Below are 24,457 nucleotides of genomic sequence, written 5' to 3'. Positions count from 1 at the left end.
TATAAGTGTGGGCTGTAAAGCTTAACTGAAAGCTGTTTTTAAAGTGCCGTGCAGAAGGTAAATAAAAATAATGCCTGGGAAGGTAAATTATTCTGGTAAAGCAAGCCATATTTCCATCTAAAGTCTGGGTCAGTAATTCTTGTGCTGCTGCAAATAAATAACAAAATCCAAAGTGCGAATTACCTTTTTCTCTGCTGATGAGGTGATCGTTTGGGACAGTATCACTCATGGCTTTCACAGTAAGTGATCTAAAGTAATGTTTTATATCATGCTTGCAATTTTCTGTACTTATAAACAATATCTACAATTTAGCGGCTGCTCACAATTATAAGGTTTGGGCACGGGTGCATAGTTTCTCACATGTTGGCCAAGAATCACTATATGTGGAATATGGCATGATACAAAGTTTGCAGAAAATAAAATCAAACACTATTAAAATATATGTGAGTTTCATATAATGTTTATTGGTTTACGGGTCCGTTATTCACTGATTTTTATGATACACCTGGCTACATAAATAATAGATTTACAAAAAATATTTTAGGTACACTGAAAATAGTTTGTTTACTGGAATGAAATTGAAGAAAGACAGGATGAAATGGGGGTAAGAACTGAGGAAGGGACACATTTACTCAGATATTTCTCCCCTTGAAGTGTTTTGCAATAGGTATCAGCATGTAACTTTACCAGGTCAAATAAATCAAAGCTGTTATTTAGATCGCCAGAGATGAAGGAGTGCTTTAAGCTTGTCACCTTGTTTCATTTATGATAAATGAAACATGTTTTTATTTTACTCTGGTTTTTTTAAATCTAGTACAATCGTCTGAATGCAACTGTTTAAAGATGAGTTTTTATGGGTTAGTGGGAATGACAATCATCTACCCAATTGAAGATTGTGAATATGCTTTCAGCCTCCACAATGTGTCCTTAGGAAAGGTACCGAGAGGTTCTACTGATCTACATATTGTAAATGAATGCGAGTGTTATGAGTTCTGCTAAGTTAATGTTAATGTACTGCATTGTAAAAGGGGTTTCAGGGGTCAGTATGGCTAGAAAAGTGCCTGTTAAAATACAACTTCAGTCTATTTGCCATTCATATATTTGCCATTGTTAAAACATATGGGTTTTAACAAGCTCCCATATGTTTTAAATAGTTTGTCAGTGTTTTGGGTGTTTGCTAAGAAAATAGAAATAGTGACAGACAAGATATAAATACCGTGAAAACACTGTGAAAATACTGCAACTTATTCTGTGATAGCCCCCAGTGATGCCAAAGTTAAAATCCGTTTTGCACCTTCCCACTGGTTCTAAATTTGACAGCAATGCCTTTGCTCATCTTTAGTTCAAAATCTAAAATACTTAACTGATTGAACCTGAACTGGATAGGTCTACTAGACAGAGACTCTCAAGAACACACATTTATGAAACCATTATTATTTCTGTGAAACCTTTACATTTTAATTTTGCTTCTGTGACCTGGATGTGTAGTTACATCACTTGTGCTCATTCACACAGACAGATGCAAACCAGTTTTAACCTCTTTTCAACTGACCACAGGGAGGGAGCAGACATATGCTGGCACCTGTGCTCTCATGCCACAGTGGTAACAAGGGGCTATGTGGTCAAAGCGAGGTGTTTGCGTGTAAGAGGGGAGGAGCTGGGATGGCATATGCCTAATTCCCCACAGTGCTGGCAATTCAGACAGACAGTTGCTCCCTCATCTGCTGTACTGCTGGATGGATGCCTGGTGACAGAGCACTGCCACCCTCGCTTAGCCGCGGTCCCTCAGTGACTCTGTTTCTCACAGTGATACAACACATGTGCTGCCGCTTAGCTTCCCCACCTCTGGCTGGCATCACACTTGACCTCTGCTTTACACAAAATGATAGCCTAGATCCTCTTGGCTTTGGGTTTATAATCATTACGGTGACTGCCCTGGGATCTACATGGCAATGTGCCGCTTTTTAGGGAGGCAGGTGTGTGGAACTTGCCTAAAACCAAGGGCTTTGTACTCTGATTAAAATGCAGTGATTTGCTATAAAAGGTTTTACATACACACACACACACACGCACACACACCCACACACACACTCACTAGTAGATAAAAATGGTCAGATGGCTGGGGCTATAACTGGTCCTGTCCTCAGGGAGGTCTTAATTGGTCACAGTGCTTTACCATCTGGGGCTGCAGCAACAATGGAGGAGAGATGAAGGTAACCAGTGAGAGCTCCTGGAAGGGGTGTAGAAGGGACAAAATGAGAGGAAAAACCAGCATGCACACCCTGGCAGTGATAACGTAAGAATTATTTGGACCATTGTATACCTGATAAAATCAGTTTATATAATACAAGTGGGAGGCTGCATGAACGATCGTTGGGCTGTGGTGTCCGTGCCTGTAGGTAGACAAAGTATTGCGTGGCCGCATCTGTGTGCTTCTGTGCGAGCATACACGCTGTTATTGGCTGTCTGAGCAGAACTCACCACATGTAATAAGAACCTCCAGGACCGCAGCCATGGAGAAAACACATAAATCGTGTCTTGGAAGCTCTCTGTTTGTTTCTCTGTCTTTCTGAGTAAACAGTGTTTGTTGAAGTTTGTGTTTGTTAAAGACATGGGCAGATTGGATATCCAGAGTTCTTGAATTCTGGGAATGTCTGCAACTGCATTTGCTTATTCAAGAACTGAGCACTATGGAAATAGAAACTCAAAAAATATTTGTATTTTGCAGACTGTAGTCTGTACTTTAATATCTAAAAGATTATTCCATCCAGGCAGTCAAACCTCCAGTTGTTTAAACATATTTAAAGCATAAATAACTGAAATACGAACACAAAAATTCACTGTGAACTTTTACAGTAAAAATGGCCAAAATACAAACTCAAAAAAAGTATTACCTAGAAAACTTTGTAGTTTCGATGTGAAAAATTAGTTGGAATCCTGGAAATAATCAAAAGTGATGGAAAAGTTGAAAAGATGATGAAGTAAAATGAAGGATAAAGACACTGAGGAGGGGAAGAGGAGGAGTGCAATTCTGAATTGAGGGACAGGAAGAATATTTGATGTGTTTAGGTATGATGAGTACATCTTTGATAGTCAAAAGGATTTCTGTCAACGATAGCTTGGCACACAGCACTCCTCAACCGCTCTTAGGAAGATTTGTCTTTCAGACTCCCACCTCTCTTCAGACTACCCCTCCTCTCACACTTTGCCTTTTTAATCTCTTGCATACTCTCCATCTTCGCAGCACACTCAGTCAAGCTCTTTTTCCTGGCTGGGCCTCAATGAGAAGTAGTGTCGAACTGAGTGTGTATATACCGTATAGATATGAATGTGAGCTCCCAAGTGTTTGTGTGTTACTTAGAGTTAATTCCTCCTCTTCTGCCTTTGTGTAAACAGCGTCTCATATTAGAAAGCCTCTCCTCACCACGGATTCCTCTCTTATCACAACATTCAGCCTTTTAACTGCACGTCACCATCCTCCAGTAACAAAGCTCAAGCCTTCACTCACTGCCTACCTTTCTTTTCTTTTGCTCTCCCACCTTTTTCCTTTTGTTGACTCTATTGTTGAATTGTTTTCTACAATGAGAAAGAATGGACATATGCAAAATAAAGGTCTGTAAATACACTGTGAAAACTGTGGAAGTTTTTATTTGTTTTGCCACATTAACTGTCAGTCATATTTACTGTTTAGTTAGTGATGAAAATGGATAAAGTTCACCATGATCCCAGTAATTGGTAGGTTGAATACTTAAAGGTTTGAATTTGTTTCACTTCATTAAAGACATCAGAGCTGAAAACCCACATGGACAGCCGACATCATTCTCTTTGATGTACTTTGTTTTGAGATTAATAAAAACAGATAAAGGTCTAGGGCATGTGCTTTGGTTCATAATCTTGTAATTCCTTTACTTTCAGGTTCAAAATATCTGCTATCAGGGAACCAGCAGCAATGTTTCCTTATTATGTGGTCTGCATTTGTTACATTTATTTGTTGGATCTAAACAAATTTTATGCAAAATGCGTTTGTAGATGATGCTGGTCTTTAGAGAGAGGATTAGTAGACCGTATGGCATTGTGGGAAATGTTAACTTAGTTAAGTTTTAGGTGTGATTACTCAGATTACTGGTCTGTTTTTGAAAGGAGAAAATTGTAATAATGAAAAAAAATTACATATTTATCTGTAAAAGAAGTGTAATGTTGTAGCAGAACTATTCTTAATATGTTTTTTTTCCATTTTGTTTATTTATTTGTTTTGTTTATATAAAACAATACATTTATATCTTTATAGTTTATAAAGCTATAAATGTATTGTCATTGGGTAAAAGGCAGAGTACACCATGGACAGGTCACCAGCTCGTCACACTGACCTTAAGCTCTACCAGGTTATGAAATTATTTAGTCTTTATTATTATTAATTAGATCAGGAGGAAGGTTAATTAAAAGCATTTCTGAAATATTACGTAAAACCCCAAAAACTCTTAGAATGAAGGAATTTGACTTTTTACATTTCTGTGTATTTTTATATTTCTGCATGAGTGAGAATGTGGTGAAACCCATTACAGCACTTTGCTCAATAAGCACAGTCAGCCAAGATATTGCATTTATTTAGATTCTTCTGCCTCTGGAGATAATCTTCTTAAAATGCTTTTTTATTTTTATTATTTTTCTTTTCTATATACATATATATATACGTAAAGGCTCATTTTGATGCTGTGTAGAGGCAACTTTTTTTGGGACAGTTAGAGGTTTTAGTATAAAACAGATGCTTGCTGCTGCAGGAAACAAGACAAAATTTACAAGGTTATAGCTGTATAATATTAAAGGCATTTATGAGTTACAGTCTACATGTCTCAATCCTAGCATTTTAGCTTATAAATAATTTGGCCTTTTCCAGGTTCTAAATCTAACCCTGAAGGACATAGAGAGTCACAACCCACAGATTCATCTATTTCAATATTTGAGTAAAGATGAAGCCAAAAAAAATAATAAAATAAAAAGATTAAAGAATCCAAAATCATAAAAGCATAGAAATTTATAAAAGATGTACTTACTGTTTGCCACTTATCTCTACAGGCTATTAGTCAGAATAAGCTAGAAAATATCAGGATGTCAGGGTATCTCGCATCCCTTGTAGTTTATACCGATAGTAAATAACTTGTTAACAGTAGAAGAAAATGTGCAGGATCGTCCAACTAGGGCAGGACAACCAAATGTAGAGCTGCTTCCAGAGGAAGAAAAACACATCATGTTACTTGACTTTCCTTTTAATAAAACCGAGGACAGTCTAGGCTTCACAAGCACAAAGTTATTAAATTCATTTAACTATATTTTGTACATACATAAGGAGTAAGTACAAAGATACAAGCTTAACATATTCAGGGTATCCATTTAAGTTACCATAATTAACTAGCCATTAAGTGTACTAAACATGTCTCGTCATTGGTGATCATCCTCACAAAAGATTTTTCCGCTTTGAATTGCTGTATTTCCTTGTAAATAGCATTGTGTTTTTATCATGATTAATCTCTGCCGTTTTGCTTAGTAGATGATGCTGCTAGAATATTAAAGCAAGAGTAAATGCAGTGGTTTTGTTATGAGTAAAGTGTGTTTACGTTTATGTTTTAGGTTATTTCTGGAGGCACATGAGAGATTTATTCCCTTTTTATCACTGGCATGCTACACTGGCTCTATAAATGCTATTTGCACTTAGAGCAAAAACAAACCTTTACAATCATTGTGTTTATTGCAAATGTCTGTCTTCATTTTAATACAATGTGTTCTTTAAAGGCTAAATTAAAAATGCTTTACTTTCCCAGCAATTTCACTTTTAAAATTGTTTTACAAGAAGGATTGGGACACGGAGAACAGTTGATGCAATTTGGGAAGCGTTATACTCTACACGGTTAGTGGCTCATGTGCGGTGTATAAAAACAGCAATAAAATATTTTGTTGTTCAGTGAAAAGCTTAATAAAGAACAAGGATCAAGATTACTTTAAAATGATTTAAATTTATCAGTAGAGTTTCATGGAAACGAGCTCCATTCGCAGTGTAAGAAAGGAAGGAAGTTGCTTCTTTATACCAGTCAAATGGAACTGTTTATTTATGAGGAAAGCTGAGAAAATATCTCTCAAGTATATGAATAAAAGGCAGATATGGACATTGTGTTCTATCTCATCTCAAAGAACTTCTTCAATTCTACTTTAAAGTTTTAGAAAGTCAGGTGTTCAAAGCAGTGTTAAGGACATTTGCCTCTGAGTCATTGAAGTAACCTGCGTCACCGTCTCACCTGTCAAAAATGTGAGTCATTTCTGTTGTCATTACCGAGTTGTTTACCGAACAACATGCAGGTTGTTTTTTGTCACAACTGAATAGCTGTGAAACTGCCTGGGGAGCAGAGTCAACTCTGCCGATGCTGGAGAGGTGAGACATGACGACCAACTCTTGATCTTGACTTTCCAAGGAGAGACTTTCACTGCAGCCCCAAGTTCTGTATTGGTTGTTCTGGAGGGGCATTTTCACATATTTGGATCATTTCTAATTTCTCTTTAGTTTAGAATTTATATTCCTTAGGATTTATTAAGTCTACAGCTTGATGGAAAAAAAATGTACAACTAAAAACTTATACAAGAAAGACTATGACATCACCAGTTTTTTTTGTTTTTACATATGCAATGACATATGGGTCATATGGGCAGTTGCCCAGGGTGGCAGCAGCAATTAGGATGTAGAATCAATGAGGAAAAGTATTGTTTTTATGTATGCAGTTAATGGGGAGTTGGAGCCCCCTATTTGCAGCCAAGAATACAGAGACTATTTTACATCATTTGTACAGGATTGTGTTGAATTTTGTCTTAGACCAGGAATTTACATGTTTTCTTGCATTTTTATTGTTGCAACTGAAGGAGAGGCTTATAAAAAACACTGTGGATAGTTTGCTCCTTTCACATCTCTGTAGTTTGGTATGATTGTTTTGATAAAACAATCAAAATAGTTCTGGGGTTCTGGGGTATGATTGTTTTGATAAAACAATCATACCCCAGAACCCCAGAACTATTTTGATCATTTGCTAGACCATGTTAAGTTGACTGTTTTTTAATAAGGTTCTGTAAAATCATAGCTGTAGTAAAAATATGTTGAATGCCAGTGAGTTTGTAAAGAAATGAAGAATTTCTCCGGTAGGCTAACTGTTAGCCTACCGGACCCTCCGTCTTAGGGTATTTTTGCAATTTCAAACAACTGGAGCTGAAAATGCTATATCTATGGAAGACAACACAGTATCAATGGGTATTAATTATATGCACTCCCTCTATTAGTTTCATGCCATTTTGTAAGCCAAACATTCCTATTATCATGTAAGTTAAGCCGGTTGATCCAGCCGGCTGTATAGAGCTGCCTGAGATGCATGACAAAAGTGAAGTAAACTTTTGGATGTTTGTTATATATGTATATATTTTTTGTTGTTGCTTTTTCTGGTCTACTAGTTGGTTGGAAACTATCCAGCTGGACTGACAATCAGCCAAACAGGCAGAACAATGCAGCTGAAAGTCTCATGGAAAGAAACTTTTCAGTTTGAGTTGTTTTTAAGTGACAAAAATCTGGTTTAATGGACAGATAATTTTGCTGGTTTGCCTCCATCACTGTGAGAAGTTCTTCAATCTTCTACATTTCTCTCTGATATGGCATCTCTCTTTGGAAAGTACTGATAATAAATTTAAGAAATATTACTTTAAAAATGCTAAACTAGCTTTATATACCCGGGGGCTTAAACTCTAGTCCTCAAGGAACTTTCAGACACACCAGAATGACATGGGTGAATTACCTCCTCAGTGTGCAGGGAAGTTCTCCAGAGTCATGCTAATGACCTAATTATTTGACTCAGGTGTGTTAAAGCAGAGACACATCTCAAAGCTGCAGGACATCAGCCCTCAAAGTCTGGAGTTGAAGATCCCTCCTGTATATTTCACGTTTTTCTAACTCTTATAATGCCATGTTAATATAAACCAACAACCTGCCAGCAAAACCTGTAATCCGTGGCTGGAAAGAAAGTAGCGCCTCTGGAGGTTTCCTACAGTATTCAAAGGATCATTTGGACTGGTCTAGGTCAAGCTTGTTCTGGGACTTCACATATTTTCACGATCAGATGGAAATCTGTGAAGTTTAAAGACCGGGTCAATACCTCAAGGTCCTCCCCGGGCCTCTCAAGCTCAGTGTGTGTGTGATTTAATCTATGCTCTTAGACAACTTTTTTCTTTTGGATGCTGCATCATTGTAGCATTTTTCTTTAAAGACAACTTTATATCCTTTGCATCTATGTCAGAGAGGCATATAGGAGGTTGTGTAGATGCTAAGTTTACACTTAGAAAATATAGGTTTGTTAAGATTAAACACTTTGGAACATGTGTGATGCTGAGATCATGTATGGCCTACTGACTGTTTTATAGTGGAATACATGGCAGCAGATCCTGTTCAGTTCCAGTTTGTTCTGTTATTAACCTCCTGTGTGTTCCTCCAAATTTCTGTGCTAATGAGCAGCACATCCTTTGAGACTATGGGGCACAGTGTAGCTGACTCACACCCCTCAGTGAGGGTTTGTTTGTGTGTATGCAAAAGGGAAAATACCTCTGCACCATAGGGGAAATGCCTACTCGACTAACTCAGGGGGGTCAGAGAGCTGTCATTCCTTCAAGCTTAACTACCTGTGTGTTTGGCTGGGTTTACAAGCCACCCAGGTTGGCTGTTTATCCCTATTGTGCCTCTTTTAGGAGCTTGGATTTGTTTCTTTATTGCTGAAACATAAGATGACACTGCTTTGCAAAAATATATTTGAGATTTTCTTTTTGTGCTAAAGTCACAAACATCATGACTTTTAATTACGTTTTGTGTGACAGGCAAAGTGAAGAAAGGAGACGTAATTTATCAAATTTCTAACAAGTAAAACTCTGAAGTGTTGCTGATACCCACATATAAAGTCAAGTACCTTGAGTAATTTCTTCACATTTAAAGGGTCGACCATATTGTGATTATCTGCAAAAATACCACATGTCTGTTTCCTCTTGAAAGTTAGGGGTGAAATCAAACGCTCTGGTCAGATGAAATGAAATCTTTTACCCTCCATGTAAAAGGTGGAAAACTAACTTCACAAATACCAATACCAATTTATCACAGAAGTAGGATCATGACCTGAGATTTTCTCACAATTTTTCTGTAAGGAAATATTTTGCCTTAGAGGACCAATAATCACACAGTGTGAACATGGCTTTAGAAGTTGCAAAACAATTAAAATTCAACTAGAGATTAAAGAATATTAATGTGTTGGAAGGAACGGCCTGTTAAGACCTAAAAATGTATATTTATAAATGTTCTCAATCCAATCTGTAAACTGAGCGTGAACTATTTTGCAAAGAACAGGCAAAATGTTGGTGCTGTTGTGCAAAGCTGGTAGAGACATACCCCCAAAATTTGTGGCCGTATTTGCAGAAAAAGGTGTTTATGGTGAGTATTGACTCTGGACACACTTCTCAGATTATTTGTTATAAAAGAACAGTAACTGAAAATCATGTACTTTTCAGCTTCGACTTCACACTTGTGTTCTACATTGTTCTAGTCTTCTACTTCTCTTTTGACTATTCCCTTCAGGGGTTGCTACAATGAATTGTCTGCTTCCACTTGGTCCCATCCTCTGCTTCCTCTACTCTTACACTAAATAATCTCATGTCCTCTTTCTACACACCCATAAATCTCCTTTTTGGTCTCCCTGTCAGTCTGCTGCATGGTGGTTCCAAGTTAACCTTGGCATTCTTTTATTGATATAACCATTGTCTGTCCTATGAGCATATCCAAATCATCTCAGTCTGGCCTTGCTGACTTTACCTCTAAAATGTCAAACTTGATTAACTGATAAACTTGCTCATCAGGGACCGCTTGTGAGCTGTGAGCTCCCAAAGACAACCTCAAAATCTTGAGTTCTGCAACCTTCAGTTCTGCTTCCTGTCTTTTCATCAATGGGACTGTCTCTAAACCTTACCACATCACTGGTCTCACTACTGTCTTGCATACCAGGATATATTTGTGATTTACATGTTTGATTTGACTTAGGTTTTACGTCAGATGCCCTTCCTGACACAACCCTCTGCATTTATCCGCACTTGGAACTGGCACAAGAAATCTTGACCCCTTATGGTGGCATTCTACATTGTGCTGGTCTACCACGTAAAATCCAAAGTATGTGTCAATCAGACAATCAGTACATAGATTTGTTATAAAGTCTATGTACAAATCTTATAACATAGATTTGTAATAAAATCTATGTGCTGATTTTATAACAGTCTATTTTCACAGAACAAGATTGAGAATTGTATCCCATCTTTTCCCTTAACACACACTGTGTTTATGGAATACTGTGTTGCAAAGCCATCGGGAGGAGAATGATGAACTGGAGGAGGAAAGTGATGAAAAACAGAAGAAGTGATAATTAGGAGCTGATAAGTCAGTTCACTTACAGTAAAAAAAATACACTAACCAAGAACTACATTAAGTGGTGGCGGACTGATGGAAGGACTTCTTGATGAGAGGAGAAAAGCAGGCTGGGAATGAATGACGGTGTAACAAGAGATAAAGGAATACTTGGAGATCCCTTTATTAAATGTGGAGGCCAGTTTCTTTTTCAGCTGGTGTGACCTTTTATGTTCGAGTACAGGACACACATACACACACCTCCTCACACCCACTGGCAGTGATGTTTTGTTGGCAGAAGACTTCACATCTCCACGCTAAAATCTCATAACAGCAACTTTGAGACCTCTCATATCCTCTCACCCCTTTCAGCTATAACCTCCTCTCTTCATCTACTTCTTCTATTTCATTTCTTTTTCACAGTTTTTGATTTGATTGGGGGTCATATGGTATTACAGTGTGGAGTTCTGCTTGATCATTTGAACGTAGTGTCAGACATTCACTGACATTATAGTTTCACATTTAAAACACTAGCGTTGGAGCAATTTGTTTTTAGCTGTACAGTTTAAATGCATTCTTAATCCTTTTAAAAACAGTGTATAGAAAACAATCATTTACAGAGACAGGATTTCTGCAATTTTCCACTGAGAAAAACAATAGTTTTGGATGCATTATATATACTCAGTCATGCAGGATATGACAATCCTAAGTTTTTAAATAGAAGGGAACTGAACCACAAGGATATTTTCCAAGTGGAATATTATGGTACAGTTTCAACATAACACCATTCTCTGACAGGAACACATTCACCCCAGGGATAAAACAACAAAATAGAAGTTCAACAGTGTGGTATTTTCAGTCCAGAACAGAGGAATGTTCAGAGCTGTATACTAGATAACTTAAACAACTACAGAAAAAATGGCCCAACATAAAACCGGCAGCTCCTTGGGTCAAGACTCACAATTAGAACTGTAGTGAGCTCAATTTGGGTTTAACACTGGAGTGAAGTCATCGATTGAGCATGAAAACCCAATGATAAACTGAGGCGGTGGCATCCTCAGGTTTCATCTTTCTAACACATAAAGGGCAGCTCTGATCCTGATTTGTCTTGTTAGGTGTGTTTAACAGCTTTTCACACCTTGAGACATTTGACCAAAACAACTTGACTGTTGCTGTTGTAAGAAGACATGTTTGGATATTCAAATGACAAAGACCTAAACTCTGAACCAAACTGTGGACAGCACCAGTGAATCGTGGGACCCTATTGACCTCAATACTGACCTTAACAGCCCTACTAGTGTGGTTGTTTTGACTACAACTTATAAGCCCAATAAGTCCAACTCGTGATTAGATCTGAAAAAGCCTTTTGGTTGAGACATGAAGTGTATTCAAGAAATAAAGAACTAGTCCTTTTTACTTGAGGATTTAGAATGTTGCAGGCATGTTTTTCTTGGAAAGTGTGGACAGAGAAAATTGTGAGCAGAGAAATAAAAAATATTTTTAGTATTTTTCCTTCCTTCCATCCATCCATCCATCCATCCATCCATCCATCCATCCATCCATCCATCCGCTTTTGCTGATAATGGTTTGCGTTCAGACAGTAGAATCTTCTGCCATTTGACCAGTGGTCTTACCTTCATTTGACAGTTGCATACGGAAAATGCAATGCTTAATATGCAACAAAAGAGATATAATTAAGACCTCCAATTTCCAGCTCAGCCCTCTGCTTGGATGAATATATTAGATAAGAAGACTGACATATTTTGGAACCTTACATTAGTCAAAGAAATTTTGTAGATGCCAAAGAGCTACTATTTTATGCAAATGCAGGGCTCTGGTGTTTTAATTACATTTGAGAATGTTGTGCCAATAAAAACACAACTTTTAAAGCTTATATTCAGCAATGTGAAAATTACTCTTGACTCTGACAAACCCTTCAGCTGTGTTTGTGTCAAACTTTAGACCCGAGTCAAAGAGGGAACGGTCGGCTTGTTATATATAATTACATTTTAATTCAACAAAATATACAATGGCTGTTGTTTTTTCAGACTGTTGATGTTTTGATTGCTAAGGTTTATATTCAGCTAAAGGTAATTTCTGCACTCTTTTTGATTGCATATTCTACACTGTATTTTATTCCAGTTTATCACAAGATAATTGTGAAATGAAAATTACTATCATTTACTGAGAAAAATTGTTGTCAATCTACTGACAACAATGCAGGACATCCCTCAGTCATATATTGCTTTAAATTCTAACAGCACAACTCAGGAAGTGTGGTCTTTGTGTTGTACTCCTGAATAGACTGATTATGACCTTTGCTGTTTCTCAGTCAAACCTGATTACAAATGCCATTCTGTTGGTGACAATTACAACTTTGAAAATGCTTTGACTTTTTTAAAAAACAATTACAAACAACCAACCTCTTTTAATCAAGAGAAACCTTTAGTGGAAATACCTTTTGATTTTATATACACACCTGATTGACTGGTAGGGTTGCCATCTTTTAGAAATGAAAATAAGGGACGCCCATCATGGCTTCTCAGGGTTATCATGGCCCAAATTGTCTGACTCTATGGGGTAGGGTGCCCAAGGCAGTTTAAAGGCTTATTTTTTATGTTGGTGTTTTTTGTAAAGGAGTGATTAAGAAAGCAATTATACACACACAGAGGTGAGTCCGAGTTCCCAAAAATCTTATTGTAAGAGCAGCACTACTTCCACAAGTAGAAGTAAAACGCAACGGTCCTAGAAGGACTTAAGCTTTAATTAAGTAAACATTAAAAAGTAAAGTCAAAAGGCTTCTCAAGCAGTGAGTAACTATTCATAACACATGATTTAATATTCTAAAATTACTAATCAGACAGCCAAAAATATGACATTATATGCAAATCCTGGTATTTCAAACGCTGTTTCTAAGAAATGTATACAGATTAGGGTTGGAGACTACAGGTCTGTGTGTGCTGCATTTTTAGTTAAACATGTTTGTTCTTCATTCAGTGAAGTTAATCACAGAGTAACCAGACATTTTACTTAAATAAAAGTAGCAATATGTCAAAATCATGCTAATTAAAAGTTAACAAAAATATGTTCCAATAAAACTACTCCCAAAGGTTTTCTTTTCTCAAAAGTGCTACCACATCTGTATATATATTAAGCTTAATCAAATAGTTAATTAAATTAAATGGCATATGTCTGCAGAATGTCTTATGACTTGAAATGATGTTAGGTTATTCAAACAGTTCAACCACATTGATAAAATAAACTAATTCCACCTGTGCACATGTACTGCTAAATTTGTTCAAGTGCTTGCAAAGTTCAGTTCTTTTTGTTTTCTCCACTGCAATCACTGACTGTGGTACTAACGAACTGGTGCTATATCAGAACCAACTCTTACCGGGGCCAGACGAATGCTCATCAGGAGTTCAAGGTGGACGGATGGAAACCAACAATTAAAATGTTATGAAAGCCCTTTTCTAAAGGATCTGTCCTGAGTTAAGCAGATCTTAAATTTGGATCTGCCTAACTTAGGACAAAAATCCTTTTAAAACATTCAACTTTGATATTACATAAAAGTCACTCAGTGCAGTAGTGATACTACAAGCTCATCATCTCCATTGTTCCAGTTTCCTATCTGAATATTAGTTTAAGTTAATCAATATGCTGCTCCGGATGTGATTCTCGCCCCTACAGATGGTTCTTCTGACTCAGTGCTATTGGGTTTTTTTTCAATGTCTTCCTCATAATAATTTCTTTAATCCCCCTTCAGTCAATATTTGTCAAGTAAATTTTCTTTGAATATGTTTGGAAAAGAAGATGTTTCCTTCCATGTAATCAGTTGTGCCAAGCTGATGAAAGAATCGGTTAAAACTTGCTTCAGCACACGCTCTAGTTAAGCCCTGGAACTGGAGTGGGTGATATTCTTGTGATATTCCATAAAACTGAAAACCAACATAAGACAATCAATTGTTTTTTTAATCACGTGGAAGAAGATGTGATTTGGAAAATGCCCATACGCACATTTAGTGGAGGGCCAAACTTGCAGAGAGTAGACATCAGTGTTTGAAAGGGGAGCTTTTGTTTTACTCAATAATCAGTGGTCAGTGGCATTGTTTTTCTGGGTACTTCAGGCTTAATAGAGCCTTGTTAGCTGTTGCTTGTCTGCAACTGATAAGACCTGCTGACATCAGTCCTCATTTTAGCCGATAAGCTGACAGTTGCCATCTTAAAACGAGAAACATTTTGCCTCTCCTTTCAGCTTAAGTGGTTTTTCTAGGCCCACATACATCAACCTTTTGCATAATAATACACAAACTCATACAACTGGATGGGCAATACTTAAAAAGAACTGTTTTGTATTTCAAATTAAATTAGGGGAAAGGCTGCATTTGATCACATGCATATGTTCTATTGTGGATGTACCCCATGCTGTGGACACCGATCCCAAGTGAAACCGTTCAACTCTTGTCCTTTTTTCTCCTACTCTTTCTTTTGTTCTCTATTACAGAAGGCTACCACATGTCTCTTATTTGCGGCTCCAAGTCATTATCCAGATATTGCCTCCTTTTTTTTCTTCTTTCCCTCCTTATTCTTGCTTTAAGCTGGCACCCTTGGGAACAAAGAGCGTATAGGCCTCAGCTTACAAGAGTTTGCTCTCAGATGTTTGAAATAGTTTTTCTTGTGATTTGAGAAAAAAAACTGTTATTTAACAGATTTGTAGCATCCTTTTATATTCAGGAAGCTGAAGACAATGTGAGGGACATTGTCTGTATGTAGGTGACAAAAAAAATCTTTGTGTAATGTTTTTTTTTTTTTCATCTACCTGGACTGAAATCAGAGTTGTGTGTACTGGATGCATCAACTAAACGAACATTGGCCTTTTGCTCATCTTAGTTATTTTCTTCCTCTTTGTCTCCCTCCTCTGTCTTTTTTCATCCTCCCTCTCTCTTCCAATATCCCAGTAGAACCACTTCAACCCTCACTCTGACTCATCAGCAGCTCTTGCAGAAAATAACAAAGCCACAGAGGATGTGAATGGCTATGATGTTGGATTACAAAAGTCAAGTGTAGGCAGAGCTTCCGCACCTATTTTTCTATGTCTTACCTTCCGACCTAGTGCATCTGCATTTGCTGCAGGCATTCTGGGTCACTGAGTGATGTCTGCTGTGTCTTGGGGCTGGACTCACATGAAGTAGAAGCGGAGGATCCCACCCACTCACTCTGTTCCCTTCAGTAGTGCTCTTAGTTTCACAGAGTAATTAACGATAATTACCCTGCTGGCTCTGCCAAGTGGCTATTTGCTTTGTAGCAACACACATGCACACAAACAGACACTCAAGACCTTAACCCAGCCCGACCATCGCTGAACAGCTGGAGCGGGTGTCTGTAAAATTGGTTAAAAGAAAATAGATATGAATATTTGTCACTTTAGAATATGGATGTAAAGTTAAAGTCAGAGATTTAGAAATAATCAAATGTGAATATCAAAAGAATTTGGTAATTTTTTGGTAGTGATTTATCTTAAATATGTTGTTTTATTCTGGTATAATTGTCCAACCAAAAACTGCAAAAAGTTGAAATTCAAGAATTGGTTGCACCTGTTTAAATTTATGAGGTATTTTCTCATAAGTCCTCTCGGCAAATGAAGAATTTGGAGGCAGTTCTTCCTCTTTCACTGTACCTTCTACTTTTACAACACACTAGTATCACTGACAGTAAAACAGACCCTCGGCAAAGTTTCAGCACAATCATGCATGACAGCTGGCACCATATTCTTAGACATGAAAGTCTCACCTTAACTCCTCCACACATTATTATTGTTTTATTGAGACCAAAGAGCTCAATCGTTGTTTTTCTGACAATAAACTTTTGCCTGAAACCTTATGACCAGACCTGAAAGTCTGAAAATGGCCTGCATACGCTGATATTTTGCGCAGTAATCTCTTACCGAGTTTTGAAAAGTAATTTTATGAAGAATCATTGTGACAATACTCCCACTCATAATTATTCTACATTCTATTATTCTATTATTCTACACTATGGGAGGATTGTACAAATTCAGTTCTTAATGAATAAAAACAGGCAGGTTTAGTTGCCAACACAACTAAAGATGAACATTTTCAGCAATGACAAGAGCCAACATAAATCGCAGCATTTCCTCCACTAATCAACCTCTCTTATGAAAAGACAGAAGGGATTAACCTTGACTCTCATATGCTCAAAATCCTTAAAGAAAACACAACATTTCCGCAAGCATTAATACTTAAAAACAGAACACAACCATTTGATTTTCCATTGACTTCACATCATCTTTTCTGCTTTTGTAATGCCACGGTGTGAAAAGATGCTAAGAGCTGCATGCATGCCGAGCGCACAGATGACACTTCATGAATAATCATCTTTTCCTCTTTGTGTCATCTTTTGCAAAATCCCCCCCACTCGTCTTGGCATCCTTTAGCCCCCTCACACTTCTCACCTCGCGTGTTTAGACTTAAAAGGCCAGCTGGAGGGTTGACAAGCGTCAGTCACTTCAAAAAGCTAAAAAATGTAAGGGAAGATCAGGAATATAGGGAGATGAAAGCTAATGCTCAAGATGGGGTAGAGCAGAAAGAGAGGTTAAAAGACTTACAGCGAACTGATGGTGTCGGTGCCAATCAAAATAACTGATAAATATGGAGAGTTTTTAAGTGCAAGTTTCAGATTTCACTTGATTTATTGGTGAACTAACTCGGTCAACAAAAAAGTGCAATTCCCAATTTTTAATTTCCGTTTTTGTTTTAGTCATTACGTTTAATTACATTTTACAGTCAATAGTTTAATTTCATTTTTTTTATGTGCGTTAAAGTCATAAGTAAACAATATTTAAAAGATGACTTTTGGGACCTACAAAAGCTTGGATATTGTTCGCAGATTTTAAATAGTCAGAAAGCTGGAATCTTCTCAGACACAGAAGGATAGTTTTTCCATACCAATCATTTTCCTTTTGTTGGAGCAACTTTTAAATTTTAGAGGAAAGACTGTTAAAAAATCAAGATCTCAAGTGAAACTGACATAACTTAAGATAATAGCATGAGTTTTATAAAACATTTTTTGTGAAAAACAGAAATGTCTTTCAGCTAAATAGAAGTTTGAGTTTGTTTGGTTTTTGTTGGTTTTTTTTTCTCCTGGTTCTGCTTTGTCGATCTGTTTGGTTGAAGCCAGCCTGTACAGACTTATTCAATCATCGACCTTTTTTAAATTATCCACAGTTTTTTTTCTCCCCAAAATTCTGTTGTTTTTCCATATGTTCAATAGAATCTACAATCTGTCGCACAAAATTAACAAATCCCCTGACATGTCAGTGTCAATCTGTTCTTTACAGGCTCTTCTGTTCGTTATTCCAAAAAAAAACTGTTTCTCCAGTTAAGACACTGAAATATATCACAAACTTATTTAATTTTCTCTCCATATTTATCAGTTATTTTGATCAGTAACAATTTCATGCATTATATATTTGTAAATGTGCAAATCAAAACAGCTTTCATCATTATTTGATAAAACTTCTCCAGTGGAGTATCTCCAGATTTTTTTTTAAGTTAAACTGATTTTAAATAAACATTAAAAGGAGCTTTTGACCTGTTTGAAATTGTGTCAAGTTCTTTTAGCTTAGTGAAGATGCAGATTCCAGTATGCCATCTAAACTTAGGTCACATTTAAGTTGCATAAATAAAGACTTCAGACGAGATTGAATTCACTCATGCACTCATGATTTCTTTGAAATGGCAAAATGTTCACAACATTAAGCTCTTAGCATTTGAAAGCCAAATATTAAATGTATTCAAAGTAATATTTTAAGGCTGTTCTGATGGTAACAGTTTAGCACCCAGCAGGTAGAATAAGTCACAACATTGTCCTCACAAGTGGTAAACATGAGTGTTAGTGCCCAAGATTGTCATCTCATGCTGTTCCTAATCCCTTGCAGATTGAGGTCAGCAGGGCTGTTGGAGGATCTTGGTTTGTTTACCATTTTAGCCTGTCAGAAAAAGGCAGAGACCGTCTGATTTCGTCTGATTCTTGCAGTGCTTCGTCGCAAAGATGCGAAGTAAAAGTGGTAAATATCCTTTGAAGAAGTGCAGCAAACGATGGTGATGTCGCTGCTTTTTTGGGGTTTGTTTTTTTAGCTTTGCACAGGTGTATCTGAGAGGGGCATGTGAATCAGTTTGGCTATCAGGTTGGTCTTGGTGGGTATAGTTGTTACAGTAACTCTGGACTATTCTTAGCGGCCGCAAAGCATCATGTGGGAGGGTTGCTATGGCAAAGGCAGGTTGTAACGTAGGTGCGTCGTTGTGGTAACTGTAGGTCTATTTGAGGCTGCCATTCATTCATTGTTGACTTGAGTGAGAGAAGTTAACAACCTTACCAAGATCAAAATCTTATGTTGATGGAACTAAATACAATACATTTATATATATATATATATATATATATATATATATATATATATATATATATATATATATATATATATATGTATATGTATATATATATATATATATATATATATATATATATATATGTATATTGTTTTATATAATGTTTTTGGACTCTTGAATTGACATCATTTTAGCTGACTTAACACTAATCTGATGTCTAACTGAGTAAATAGGGCAGATTGAGGGTCTACCTGACCAGAAGAGACTAATGTCAAAGGTAGTGTTACTACCTGGTTATTTCTCGTTTTTTTTGTTTTTTTTTTTAAGAAATTGTTCACTTAAAGCACCTTAAATGATTAATCCAAATGGATTATATTTACCAGACGATTAAAAGATCTGATAATGGTAAATTATCTTAATACTTTGATGTTTATAAGTGTTTCTGGAGCTGAATGAAGTAACTACTATAATTTCTTATAAAAATAACAACTAAAATCTCTATAATGCTATTTTGAGTTGTTCTATTCTTTATTACGCAGTGCGCTGTCTACAATAAATCTCTGTAGAACTACTGACAACATCATTGAACCATAAGATATTTCACTGCTTTCAAATGTTGATATTTTATACAACGTGTGCTGACACTGAGCTTTATTTAGACCCATCTTATAACACTGCACCTCAAGGTTGGACAGCCCAAGAAATTTGACAAAAATCCAACTGAAATGAATGACGTCTACGAGAAAAAAGTGAGCAGACAGATTTTTATAATACTTCAGATAAGAAAAACAAGACCTTTAATGGTTTGTAAACCAACTAAAGCAGGAGAAATGTGAGTAAGCCAAGTAGCCGGGATAAATATGAATGATGCATGAAGACTTCATGGAGCCAGACTTCTAACATGATAGTCAGCCAGACTAAAGCTGCATTTGATTTTGACTCTGAAGTTGTGTTTCCAGTGATTACAGCAATAAAAATTAATCAGAAGCCCCAGAAAATAATCTGACTGCAAAAGTTTCACACTAATCCCAACTTTTAAATCCATGGCTGCCTCATGCATAAATCTATCACCAGTTGTTAGAACTGGTGATAGATCCAGTATTAAACCTAACATCTGATAGAAAAAACTGTTTTTACACTTTATCAGGTAGAATTTGCCACTATTTCCAGAACTGACTTTCAAGGTAAATAGAAGATTAGGGTCCTAAAATTGTGGAGAAATATGACAACAGTTACCATTATGCATCAGTAGATGGAAATTACAGTTGACAACATAATCAAGCCCTGAAAAATTCATCCCACAACACATTGTGGCAGCTAGTCTGAAGCTAAATGAAGTGCTGTGTCAGGCTTCAAGTAGCACAACTTAATTTTGGAGCTGACTGTGCCTTACCACTCCTGAAAGGCCTTTAAAAGGCATCCGAAAAGAAATACTCCCAAGTATAAAAGATTAGTCACCCATTGCAGACAATGTGTTAAAGGTGCAGATTGATTGCCACTGGAGGTAAGATGCAGAGGGCTTGAGGCCATATGATTCAACTTTGCCTTCACCATACTGGGCATTGAAGGATTGCTTTGAAAGAGAGGCCATCAGCAAACCACCAGTGCAGCAGAGAACACCCAAAGTCGGCTGTGGTTCAGAAGAGCTGAACAATAGGCTTGGGAGTAGCTCAATTTCAGCTCTGGCACCACCAAAGGCTTGAACTGTCTTTTTAAAATCATTCTGTTGGAGAAAACAAGTTTAAGAGCAGATTGCATTGAGCTGTTATCACCCAGACGTCACAGCCATTGCTAACAAATACTCAGCCCAAATCGGTAGAAAATGTAAAGCTTTTCAAACGGCACAAACACAATCTCCGTGTGATTCACATGTTAGTCATTTTTATCTCATAGCCCACAAATAAATGCACCAGCAGGACAGTTTTATGAGTTTTTTATTACTGCCTACAACTTTCATTTGTAACCCTTGCAGCTAGATGGCTTTTGAAACACTCAATTTGAGCAATTTAAGGATTGTGTTCAGTCAGAGCATATCTGTGTTTTCAAGAATGTGGTAAACTATTGCAGAAAGCAGTTTGCTCTTGTCTTGACTTAGTTTATATATCTCTTGAGTGCAACACCTTATTAGAGTGCAACTGTATCTGACCCACTTGATTCTTTTTTAGTCTCGTTTCCTGCTGCTTTTGCTTTTATGTTGTTTGTCTCGGAGTGGCTTGTTAAGCTCAAGCAACCAAATGTCAAGCCTCTTCACTCGAGATGCTGCAGTTTTTTCTTTCATCCTGTCTTTGTTCCTCCAGTTGTTTAATTAGCAGTGACCGATCCCTGATCTGTCTGTCATTAAACCTCGCTGTGTTTTAAGAACCAGACACACTTAAGAAAATGTGGGGTTTTCTCATCTCAATTAGTGTAATATGTACGTTCAGAACTGAGTACGGTACATTTAGCTCTTTTTTCTTTCATCTGTAATTAGTACTAATGTTGTAAGGGCTACATTTTCACAATTGATTATTTGATTTTTACTGTATTATTGCAAACTGATATCATGCAATGTACTATGTAATGCTAACAACAATAATACTAATTACACTAATAATACTAATAAACATACTATATTAGTATGTTGTTACATTTCAATTAACTAAATATTTCCGCATTATTACCATCTTATTACTGAGGTATATGTAATAGGAATTATATTATATTAATCATTTTCCACCACTTATTTTAAATAAATAAGGGCCATTCCTTTATTTAATCAGGTAAACCCCGTTGAGATCTAGATCTCATTTTCAAGAGGGACCTGAGCAAAAAATTTGCAATACATAGCATAGGACTTTTTTTTTCAAAAGGGGCTCTGTTTAATAATAACCTGCCATAGATAAATATTGTTTTCATTATATATGCATACATATTAGACTTTGGGTCAGACTGAAGCTATTAGCTATTCAGAGGTGGACTAGAGCAAAATGACTTCCACCATAAAACAACTATTCTCTAAAATGTCTTGAATATTTATGCAAGCACTATTTCATGAAAATGTAAGCTAAGGATGCAACTAAAAGAATTTTGCCAGAATCTGCCAATTCTGATCAATATTGGATTTCTGTCTGCACATTTACTTTAATCCATTGTCATATTTGCATTGTGTCTTTAAGTTAGCACATTGTTAAGCCTGTATGCATTATTTCAAGACCTCTAGGGACATCAGGTCAACAGGGGCCCCAAGCAGTTGCTTATGTCTTGAACTGGCTTTGGTCAAGTATTAAAAGTGGGGAAAAAAGCAGAATGCAGAACATGCAGATTGTTCACACTGTCATTGTGCCAGTAGCCATATAGCTCTGAAAAAAACCCTCAACTTGTTGAAAAAATGTGGAGAACTTTAGTTTCCAGGCTTTGAAAATTCACTCAAAATTATCAAATCACTGTCATGTAGAGTTCCAGCTTCTAGTATTTTCCAAATGTAGCTAAACATCTTATTCTTGATATTTATGCAGTTCCTTGTGACCTGCTGACCTTCTGACCTTGCTAGCATTTAGCTCTCAATAATACATTATGCCCTGGAGTGCAAGAAGTTAAATCCTGTCTGGAATCCTCCATTTCCATCTTCCACACACACATTAATATACAATACTGTGGCTCCCTGATACCGGTCCAAAAATACTCGCTCAGCTAAACATGTTTCTTTAAAAAGCTTTACATGTTTATTTCTGTCGCTCTGCTGAGCGTTTCCAGCCTTCTGAAATTCTCACATCTTGATGTCTCTCTTCCTTCCTCGCACCTGAGTGTCCCACTCTCTCATCTCCTCTCTTCAAGCCATCTGGCTTTTTTTCTGTACTATTTTTTCACCCCTTACTTGTACTGTAGATAGAACTAAGCGGAATGTATTACAGTAATTTTTAACTTCATGTTTGCGTATTTAGTTCATGCAATATTAATAAAATATCTGAGATGTTTTGAGGTGGAATCTTGTGTTGTGTTTACTTTAACAATCAATATGGTATGTAATCAGTCTGAAAGCAATGCTAAGAGCATCCCCAGAGGTATCTGGCTGTGCGAGATAGAGAAAAAGCCATCAACACGCAGTGTCATTTGAAAGTCATATATGGATGAGAAAATAGAGGGCGGTCTCATCTGAACAAAGACTATTTAAATTAACGCCTTTTCCTCACACCTTCTTCTAAGAGTGAATCAGATTACTTGGCACTTAGAGCTGCATGGGTGTTTATTTTTACACCCCTATAATGGTATGATAAATCAAAAATGCTATTTAAGCATTCAGCATTTGAAAAATTACACATGGTACGTACAGTGTCTTCCAGAAGTATTCATGCACTTTTAATAACCCACATTTTACAACTGATTTTCTATTGGATTTAGATCTGGATTTTGACAGGCTCATTCTAACACATAAACAGGCTTTTAACTCAGCCATTCCATTGTAGCTGTATTGCAGGACTGATGTTCTGCTGGAATGTAAATCTCCTCCCATTTCAATTTCCTGTTGCCTTTAATAGGATTTCTGTCAGGATTGCTCTATCCCTGTTTCGATCAACTCTGCCAATCTTCCCTGTTACTGATGAGAAAAAGAAAGCCTACCCACAGCATGATGCTGCCCCCATGTTTCATAATGGTGGATTGTGTGCTATAATAATGTTGTATAATAACATGCAGCATTAACTAAATTCAACACATAACATTTTCCTTGCAAGCTAAAATGTTTGATTTTGGTTCAAATGACCAAACCATCGTCTTCCACATTTGCTGTGTCCACCACATTGTTTGTGGAAAACAAGACTATATCTTCTTCAGTCAGTTCTTCTTCTGCTTTGCACTTTCCACTCTAAAACCATATTTGTGGAGTTCATGACTAATGGTTACCATATCAAAAGTTTCTCTTAGTTATGTATCTCTGTAGCTCCTCTTACCCTGACTTTTGTGGCTGCTTCTCCGATAAGGATCTCCTTGTTCAGCTTGTCAGTTCAGATGGAAGGTTTTGCCTTGGCAGGTTTGTGGTTGTGTCATGCTCTGCCTTATAATGATGATGATAATAACTTTCTCTTTTTTTCCATTTTTTTCAGTGATCCCTGACTCGTTGACAGTAACAGCTCCTCCCCAGACTCTGTCCAAAGTGGAGGGTGACACATTACAGCTCAACTGTGAGGTGTCTCGAACCACAATGCAGCATACACACCTGTCGGTCGGTTGGTACCTCAGGTCCCCTGAGGATGCGACTGCCCCACCTCAGGAGCTGGTCACTCTGTCCAGGGACTTTGTTCTACGCTCTGGAGGACCTTATCGGCAGAGGATGGCAGCGGGAGATCTCAGGTTGGATAAAACCAGTGCCACATCCTACAGATTGACCATTCACAAGCTCCAGCCAGTAGACCAGGGGCTGCTATACTGTCAGGCAGTCGAGTGGATTCAGGATCCAGATGGAAGCTGGTTCGCAATGACACGCAAGCAGAGTGAAAAAACACAGCTCCGCATACAACCGACTGGTGAGTGAACCCTCCAGCTTCATGTGAGGTTCAAGACTTCTTGCAGACCAAATCCATTGCAGCGTTTTCAAAGTCACACAGGAGAGGTTTAATACCTT

At 37.1% G+C, this 24,457-nt stretch overlaps 1 protein-coding gene across 2 annotated transcripts in view; it reads left to right on the top strand.

Annotated features, from left to right (window-relative positions):
- Positions 1 to 24,457, top strand: part of LOC102226904 (immunoglobulin superfamily member 3-like) — a 107,234-nt gene that overhangs the window by 41,083 nt on the left and 41,694 nt on the right. For both annotated transcript variants that reach the window (XM_005799318.2, XM_005799317.2), the window contains exon 3: positions 23,940 to 24,359. In XM_005799318.2, coding sequence (XP_005799375.1) covers positions 23,940 to 24,359 — 420 coding nt within the window. The remainder of the gene's footprint in view (positions 1 to 23,939; positions 24,360 to 24,457) is intronic.

This window comes from Xiphophorus maculatus, chromosome 7, assembly GCF_002775205.1.
Source record: "Xiphophorus maculatus strain JP 163 A chromosome 7, X_maculatus-5.0-male, whole genome shotgun sequence".
NCBI classification, from domain to species: Eukaryota; Metazoa; Chordata; class Actinopteri; order Cyprinodontiformes; family Poeciliidae; genus Xiphophorus; species Xiphophorus maculatus.
The sequence above is the reverse complement of the archived record's forward strand: the minus strand, read 5'-3'. Positions and strand labels throughout refer to the sequence as shown.